Here is a 9,342-nt window from a genome sequence, read left to right as displayed (position 1 = left end):
CAGCACAGCTGCTGGAGGATGGGCTGAATGTGGGACCTCTGAGGTATTGCTGTGAGGACCCTGGCTGCTGTGTTCTGGACTAGTTGCAGTTTCTGGATCAAAGTCAAGGGCAGACCTGCTTAGGGTGAGTTGCAGAAGTCTAGCCTAGAGGTGACTGTTGCATAGATCACTGTGGCTAGGTGTTCCGGAGCCAAGTAGGGCGCTAGGAGTTTGGCTTGGCGAAGGTGGTAGAATGCCAGCCGTGCTACCGTTGCGACCTGAGCCTCTATTGAGAGGGAGGCATCAAGAATCACGCCCAGGTTCCTGGTAGAGTGGGCCACTGATAGCTGCACTCTATCTAGGGTGCGTAAGCACGCTTCCTTGCTTGGGCCCTTCCTACCCAGCCACAGGACCTCCGTCTTCGAAGGGTTGAGCTTCAGATGACTCTGCTCGAGCCATCTCATCACTGTTTCCAGGCAGCCAGCTAATGTTTCTGGGGGAGAGTCAGGGTGACCATCCATCAGGCGGAAGAGCTGAGTGTCATCCGCATATTGGTGGCAACCCAGCCCAAACCTCTGCACCAGTTGAGCAACAGGGTGCATAAAGCTATTGAAAAGAATTTAGAATTTAGAAGGGGACAAGTAAACTGCTTGGTATTATTACAGCAGACGGGTGGGATAGGAGGCTGAGAAATATTCTCCCCTTTTGTGGAATGGTATAGAATAATAGAATCATAGAATTGGAAGGGGTCATACAGACCATCTAGTCCAACCTCCTGCTCAGTGCAGGATCAGCCTTTGACTCTCAACCTTGGGGTCCTGACCCCAAGTGGGGTCACCTGGAGCCTTCCTCAGGGTCGCCAGTTTGGTGGCAGTGGGTGACAGCAGCAGCAGTAGCAGGTGGCAGGCGACAGGTGGCCATGTTTTTAAAAAGCTGGTCCAGGGAGTCTAATTCCACCCAACCTCCATTGTTTCTTATGGTGGGGAAAAAGGAAAAGACCAGAGAATTACAATGGAGGTCAGATGAGAGCACCCTCTTTTCATGCCCATAGAACTGGACCCACCTCCTTACTCACCACCACCTTAGACATCCAATTCCACCACTGAACTACTCTGACAGTGAAAAATCTTTTCTTGATATCTAGCCAGTACAGTTATACACATAGTTTAAACCCACTACTGTAGGTCCTATTCTCTGCTGCCAACAGTAACTGCTCTCTGCTTTCCTCCAAGTAACAACTTTTCAGATACTAAAAGAGAGCAATCATGTCCCCTCTCCATCTCCCTCTCTCCAGGCTGAACATTCCCAAGAATGTCAGATGAATGTTGAGAGTGCTTCATACCGATCCTGCAGTATAATCCACAGTCATTTTCCTACTGCAAGGTGGGGAATATGAAACAGAGATAAGACATTTGTCAACATAGCCCAGGGCCTAATCTGCACACAATAGATAATGCACTTTTCCTGTTCTGCACAGGAAAATCCAGCTGCCAAACCACATTGAAAGGGCATTATCCTATGTGTGCGGAATGGGCCCCGGTTTATTATCCTCAGTAAACATTGAGATGAACAGTGGCAGGTGAGACACAGTATCTCTGCAGGGGCAGATTTTGGTGAGTTTGCAAACACTCTGCGTTATTGTTTCTGTAAATCTGACAAGCTGATGCAAAGCAGATGAAGACGAGTGCAAAAAAAACCTGTGACCTATTTAGTCTTTATTTGTGAAATATGTCACAGATATGAGTCCTCCAATGCAGCAGTGCACAATGTAGACAGACACTGTAGATTCTTCATTTTGCTGCGCTAACCATGCCCATTGCCTGAACTACCCCCAAAGCATGACGGAGGATCAAAAACCACTACAACGATTGCATGGAGTATCCAAATCCATTAACTATCCAACACAATAGAGGTTTATGATATCAGGCACAGGCTGGAGAAAGTGGAGATGGAGAACCTGTGATCCTTCTTCCATCATACCAGATCTTGAAGACACTCAACAGTTAATAGGTAAGATCTGGGATCATAGAATCATAGAGTTGGAAGGTACCTCATGGATCATCTAGTCGAACCCTCTGCACTATGCAGGACACTCACATCCCTATCGCTCATCCAGTGTAACCTGCCACCCCCTTAAGCCCTCACAGAATCAGCCTCTCCATCAGATGGCTATCCAGCCTCTGTTTAAAAATTTCCAAAGATGGAGAACCCACCACCTCCCGAGAAAGCCTGTTCCACTAAGAAACCGCTCTGTCAGGAATTTCTTCCAAATGTTTAGATGGAATTTCTTTTGAATTAAATTCATCCCATTGGACAGACAGTTGCAGTTCTTCAAATTGAATTGTGGGATTTTGTGTATTTATTGAATTCTTTTGCATGCTGACTCAAAGTGGCTGACATAATTCTTTTTCCGCCATTTTGTCCAGGGATGGGTTGTAACAGTCACCATGGAAATGGGTTTAGAAGAAGAAGAGTTGGTTCTTATATGCCGCTTTTCTCTACCTGAAGGAATCTCAAAGCGGCTTACATTCACCTTCTTTCCTCTCCTCACAACAGACACCCTGTGAGGTGGGTGAGGCTGAGAGAGCCCTGATATCACTGCTCGGTCAGAACAGTTTCATCAGTGCCGTGGCGAACCCAAGGCCACCCAGCTGGTCACATGTGGGGGTGTGCAGAATCGAACCCGGCTTGCCAGATTAGTAGTCCGCACTCCTAGCCACTACACCAAACTGGCTCTCCATCTTTAAACCGCCCGCGGCGCCATTTTAAATAGTGGAAAAAAACGCCATTTTAAATAGTGGAATTCGTCGTTATGCATACCTGGCTTTGTAGTGGAATCCAGTTGTGTTTCAATCGTTTCCCACAGGTTTCCGGTCTCGGCAAAAATCGCTAGTCAGGAAGCGATATTGCCGAGCTCGTCCCACCCCTGGCCGTCAAGCAGCCAATGGGCGGCCGTTATCATGATCCCAAAAAGCCCCTTTCCCTTTAAGCAAGTTAAAAAAAAATACATGTTGCAACGAATCTGCGTTGATTCGTTGCAACGGAGAGACCCATCTAGGTAGCAGGTGGTGTTTGAGCTGCCGTTTCATCGTTGCCACGCTCCCCCCGAGTGAAAAAAAAATACCCCCTCCCCGGCACGGGCGCAATTTTCGGCTGAAAATACAGTAAAAATAAAGGGAAAATAAACTAGCAAACAGGGCTGTGTGTTTCGTGCTTGGTGACTTAAAACAGCTCTGCAGCCAGGGAAGCCTCGCTGGGTAAATGAAGGCTCGCCGGTGCGTTGATCTCCACTCGCTCGGAGAAAATAAATGGCGATCGCTTCGCCGGAAGATCAGAGGAGAGAGCTAGGGGGTGGGACTTTGCAGAAACCGCAACAATGGTAATGCACAGAACTTTTTCACTAGTGTTGCTGATTGGTTGCAAGAATGTAGCGCTTTCCGGAGGGTGAATCCACTTTTTGGGATTTCCCTGAAAGCGCTACAACGAAGCGCTTTTTGCAGATCGGTTTCAGGAGTGTTGCAGATTGTCAACGACGTTGTGCATAATGGCAAAACTATAGCGATTTCAATTTGTAACCATTGTGTGTTTTGGACGAGTGCGGAATGGCCCCTCATTTTCCCAGAGACCAAAGTCAATAAGGCTCAGAAAAGCTGAAGGCAGCAGTGTTTTTACCTTAAAGGGTTTTTTAAAGTTGCGCACAATAAATCTTTATATTTTTGTAACCTGTTGTCCAGTTTTCACAGGCATCCAACCATTAAAGTCCCAAGTAATTCCAGTTATATTTCAGATTCTAAACCATCTTGTTTAAATCAATCCAGTAGTCCTCAAGTGAACAATTTTTGGCAAGGGAATAGATGTGGCTGTTCCTGGGATTAGGCTTGGACTCCTAAAATGAGGAATTTACGAAGACAATCACAACATTATGAAAGGGAAACAGAATATTTTAGTTTCTGTCAATAGCCCATGGTTTATAGGTCCCACGTTCATCCTTGGGAATCTAAAGAATAAAAAGTGAGAGAGAGAGATGTTTAAAGTATGAATACATGGGCTGCATTTCCAGTTCCTTGCAAGTCAGAGACAGATTTCCCCTGGCCACCAGCTGGGGATGAGGAGTTGGCATTCTAAATCCAGTTTGTGAAACTCCTGAAGATTGGGGGGGGGGGGGGGGAGAGACTAGGGAAAGGACTGGGGTCTCAATGGGGTAAACTTTCATAGAGCCCTAGTTTCTTGATGGCCCTGGATTTCCTAAATGGCTGGGAGATAATTAAACATGTTCCTGTGATATGACCATCTATGGTCATGTCGATCCCACCCCACCCCCCCAATAGCCAATGATTTATTTATTTATTTACAGTATTTGCTGGCATATAACACTACTTTCCCCCCCCTGAAAAACATGCCTCTAAGTGGTGGGGTCGTCCTATATGCCGGGTGCACTTCAGTTGGGATAGACATAGCTGCCCATAGTGGCCCATAGTACTGTAATGTAATGTAACAAACTCTATATTTTGAGTGGAAATGTTGGGGGGTCGTCTTATACGCCCAGTCGTCTTATACGCCGGCAAATACGGTATTTAATTAATTTATTGTATTTATATACCACTGTCAGGAATGGCCCGACTTGCAGACAAAGACCCTCTCACCACAGGCAGAGTAGCAGTCTCTCAGGAACAGGGAGCAGCGGCCACAGAGCCATACGCGGGAGAGACGAAGGAGGAAAGTGAAAAGAAAGGAAACGAGGAACACCGACAGACTGGTTGCGCCTGGCTCAAAGTGAGGGCAGAACAGATAATGCAGAACAGGCGTGCCCGGAAGAACTGGTGGGAGGTTCTTGAGGGCTCGGGAGGTGGGGACGAGGAGAGGAAGGATATTTAAATGGGGCAGTCGGCGTCTGTGAGGATGCGGGGTTCAGCATAGTGAGGAAACTATTCTGAACCCGGGAGTCGTGAATGCGAGTAATTCAACAGGACTCCGTTCTGAGACGCTGCCTATCCTGAGAACTATCTTTCCTGGCCTGGTCTTCAGCTCCCGACATCGTGGTGGAGAAGGAACAAGAAACCCCGGACCCTGACAACCACCCTCCCTGAAGGCTCAGGGTGGTTCACATGAAACGACAAAATAGTACAGGTAACAACATTCTGGTAACAGTAAGGTGGTAACAACAACAATAACATTAACATAATAACATTAAAGGAAGGTGAAACTGCAAGAGCCTTTGCTCAACTCGTACTGAGATCCAGGGGTTGGGTAGATTTGTTAACAGTCACTGTAAGAGGGGAGGGCTTGGGGGCCAATTGGAAGCGATGGATAGGTCGACCTCAACCAAATGCTTGGTGGAGGAGCTCCCTTTTGCAGGCCCTGTGGAACTGCTTTATTTCTGTCAGTTCTGATGGGCCTGGAGGGGGAGGAAAGGGGAGGGGCCCCGGTTGGGCATGTACACAGCTATGCTTCCCAGCCATGGTCTGCCCAATCTCAACAATTCTGGGGTTTCTCAAAGCCTTTTTCTGTCTGTGCCTTATTCCTCTATGACAAAGCCCATCATTGGCCATTTGGGTAGGGGGATATGGGTTGACATGACCATATATGGTCATATCACCCAATAAATGTTTAACAAATTTATAAAAAATTATTTAACCCACCCATTCAGGAAACCCTTGCAGGGCTGTCAAGAAACCCCAGGGAAAGCCTGGGCTATGGTCTGCAGGCTCAGTATGGAAAGGACCGGGCAAGGGGTATTCAGAAAGCCCTTACCATCTCTGTGAAATGATCGGTACAAGCCATGCGGATACTTGCTACGTTCAGTGGACTGTCCAGTGTAAAAATGTCATTCATTCCTCTTTCCTTCCGGGCAGCAGCCACTGCATCCTTGATAGCGAAAAACACAGATGACCCCAAGAACAGCCCAGCTTCTCCCATACCCTGCAAGTGAAACCAAAAAGCAGTCATACACATTGCTTAGGAAGTTGGAATAGAAATAAAAGCCAATTTCCTTCCTTCCTTCCTTCCTTCCTTCCTTCCTTCCTTCCTTCCTTCCTTCCTTCCTTCCTTCCTTCCTTCCTTCATTCATTCATTCATTCATTCATTCATTCGTTAGATTTTGTTGGTGGCAGCTAAATATGGAACATCATGCAGCTGTTCAGAGCCAGCCAACCTGCCCTACCAAACACAGACAATTCTGGCCACTCTTTGTCAAGGAGTTGTTCCAGAGATGTCACTGTACAAGCCCTGAGTGGGAGAAGCATCGCCACCCTACTCAGTTTTTTCTTAACTTTCGGCTACACCAGCATTCTGTAGAATTGCCTCTCACAGTTGCTCTCTTAATTAGGCTTCTCCACCAATTTCTAGCCCTGTCCTCTGGAATCCTTCTGTGGTGAATTGACCTCTTTGGTTTGCCAGACGAGAGGATGTTGGCGCTCTGCCCTTTTAATTAGGCTGATTCTATTTTAAACCTGGATCTCAATTTCAGCTTTTATCTTGCCAGCAGCTGCAGCTGTTTGAAGAATGTGCTTACTTTTGGAATTTAATAAAGGTGTCATTTTATCTCCTTGGCGGCTTCCTTTCAGAGAACAGAACACTGGCAGCAAGGATGAGATGGCTTGAGGGATACGGAAAGTTTTTCCCCCTCATGTGGAAGAAGAGCTGGTTTTTATACCCTGCTTTTCACTCCCCGAAGTTAATAAAAGCACAGTTGATGCACAAAACATCATGACTCATTGTGAGGCTTTTAAAGTAACGTAACTTCAGTTAGAATCATAGAGTTGGAAGGGATCTCCAGGGTCATCTAGTCCAACCCCCTTCAGAATGCAGGAAATTCACAACTACCTGCCCACCCACAGTAACCATGTCCAGGTGATGCTTCCCCCTCAAAAGAAAACAAAATCTCTGGCCAGTCTGGTCTAGAGGAAAAAAACTTATTTGTCCCTTTTAAATAAATCGTACCCTTCAGTCCTAATTTTCCTCTCCTCACAACAACCTGTGAGAGAGGTGGGGTTGAGAGAGTTCTGACAGAACAGCTCTAACAGGACTGTGACTGGCCAAGGTCACCCAGAGGAATGGGGAATCAAACTTGGCTCTCTGGGGCCCCTCTTGAAGTGGTAAGAACAACAGCCTTTTTATCCTTATTATTCCCTTATTATCTATTTCCCCAAGGCACGAGGTGATGGAAGTCTGTTCAACTGGGGGGGGGTGTTCTTTTTTCACCACCAGGGTGGATAATTTGTCTTCAGTTTTATTGAGGTTTTTATTGTGGGTTTTTATGATGATGTTACCTGCCATGAGTCAGCTTGAGTCTAGAATCATAGAATCACAGTCCACTGAACGTATGAGTCTAGAATCATAGAGTTGGAAGGGATCTCCAGGGTCATCTAGTCCAATCCCCCATGGAATGCAGGAAATTTGCACCTACTGGCCCATCCACAGTGACTCCAATTACATGTCCAGATGATGCCCTCCCCCAAGAAAAAACAGAATCCCTGGCCCGTCTGCCTTCTGACCCCAAAGTGGCTATCAGCATTTCCTTGGGCATGCAAGGAAGGGCCACAAGAGCTAAGCTCAGGCACAATCCCTTCTGCCCACCCACTTACCATCTGCTTAAGTTCACAGAATCAGCATTTCTGCCAGATGGCTATCCAGCCTCTGCTTAAAAACTCCCAAAGAAGAAGAACCCACCACCTCCAAAGGAAGCCTGTTCCCCTGAGGAACCACTCTGTCAGGAACTTGTTCCAGATGTTTACCTGGAAATTCTTTTGAATTAATTTCAACCCACTGGTTCTGGTCCAACCCCCTGGGGCAACAGAAACAACTCTGCTCCATCCTCTATATGACAGTCCTTCAAATATTTGAAGATGGCTATCATATCACCTCTCTGTCATCTCACTCCAGTTTGTCTATATCCTTCTGCAATTGTGGTGCCCAAAACTGCACAATACTCTAAATGATGTCTAATTAGAGCAGAGTAAAGTGGTACAATCTCCTTGTGTGATCTGGACACTATACTTCTTTTGATACAGCTCAAAATCCCATTTGCCTTTTTAACCACTGAGTCACACTGCTCACTCATGTTGAGTGTATGGTCATACTATTGCCAAGACAGGTCTCCCCATCCTATAATGATGCATTTGATTTTTTCTATCTAAATACAGAACTTTACATTGAAATTCATTTTAGCCTAGTTTTCTAGCCTGTCAAGATCATCCTATATCCTGATTCTGTCTTCTAGTGTGTTTGCTACCCCTCCAAATTTAGTAACATCTGTAAATTTAATAAGCACCCCCTATCACACTTTTGATTCACTTTAAGAGCCTCTTGTGGCGCAGAGTGGTAAGGCAGCTGCCTGAAAGCTTTGCCCATGAGGTTGGGAGTTTGATCCCAGCAGCCGGCTCAAGGTCGACTCAGCCTTCCATCCTTCCGAGGTCGGTAAAATGAGTACCCAGCTTGCTGGGGGGTAAACGGTCATGACTGGGAAAGGCACTGGCAAACCACCCTGTATTGAGTCTGCCATGAAAACGCTAGAGGGCGTCACCCCAAGGGTCAGACATGACTCGGTGCTTGCACAGGGGATACCTTTACCTTTACCTTTTATCACACTTTACTAGTCTACAAGAATATCATGTGGAACCTTATCAAAAGTTTTACTGAAATCCAGATAAACTATATCCACAGCATATCTCTGCTCTAGCAAGGTAGTAACTTTCTCAGAAAAACAGTTAAGGTTAGTCTGACATGACTTTTTCTTGAGAAAGCCATACTGACTCTTAGTAATCACAGCCATCTGCTCTAGCTGCTCAAGGACTGACTGTTTGATGATTTGTTCTAAACTTTTGCCAGCTATAGATGTCAAGCTGACAGATCAGTAGTTACTCAGGTCCTCCTTTTCCTCCTTCTTGAAGATGGGGACAACATTTGCCTGCCTCAAATCTTCTGGCACTTCACCTCCAAAAATTGTGAAAAATAATGGACAGAGGTTCAGAAATTGCATCTGCAAGTTCTTTTAGTACCCTCATATCTAATTCATCTGGCCCACTATTATTTCCTACTTCTTTTATTTTTATCCAAAGACTCTCAGCTGAACTTCCATGCTCATATACTTGTACTTCCTCACAAGTATACACATCCTTAAATATACTGCCACTCCTCTACCCGTTTTTATTTGTTCCTTTTAAATAAACTGGTACCTCCTCAATCCTAATTTTTCAATGTGTGGTTCTTGGTATTTTCCAGAACCTCATGGAGGACATCCTTAAGGTAACTAAAGGACTTAGGAATGTTCAGCCTGGAGAAGAGAAGTTTCCTTTCCTCTCCTCACGAGAAACAACCTGTGAGGTAGGTGGGGCTGAGAGAGTTCTGACAGAACAGCTCCAACAG

General features: G+C 45.9%; 1 protein-coding gene across 1 annotated transcript in view; it reads right to left on the bottom strand.

Moving 5' to 3' along the window:
- Window positions 1-524: 524 nt before the first annotated feature.
- Window positions 525-9,342, bottom strand: part of LOC143829132 (aldehyde oxidase 3-like) — an 81,592-nt gene continuing 72,774 nt past the window's right edge. Inside the window, exons 34-35 of the mRNA XM_077319522.1 lie at window positions 5,731-5,898; window positions 525-3,976 (exon numbers count right to left, since the gene is read on the bottom strand). Coding sequence (XP_077175637.1) covers window positions 3,923-3,976; window positions 5,731-5,898 — 222 coding nt within the window. The 3' untranslated portion in view covers window positions 525-3,922. The remainder of the gene's footprint in view (window positions 3,977-5,730; window positions 5,899-9,342) is intronic.

Source organism: Paroedura picta, chromosome 2, assembly GCF_049243985.1.
Source record: "Paroedura picta isolate Pp20150507F chromosome 2, Ppicta_v3.0, whole genome shotgun sequence".
In the NCBI taxonomy this organism is placed as follows: Eukaryota; Metazoa; Chordata; class Lepidosauria; order Squamata; family Gekkonidae; genus Paroedura; species Paroedura picta.
This window is presented reverse-complemented; position numbering and strand designations above follow the sequence as displayed.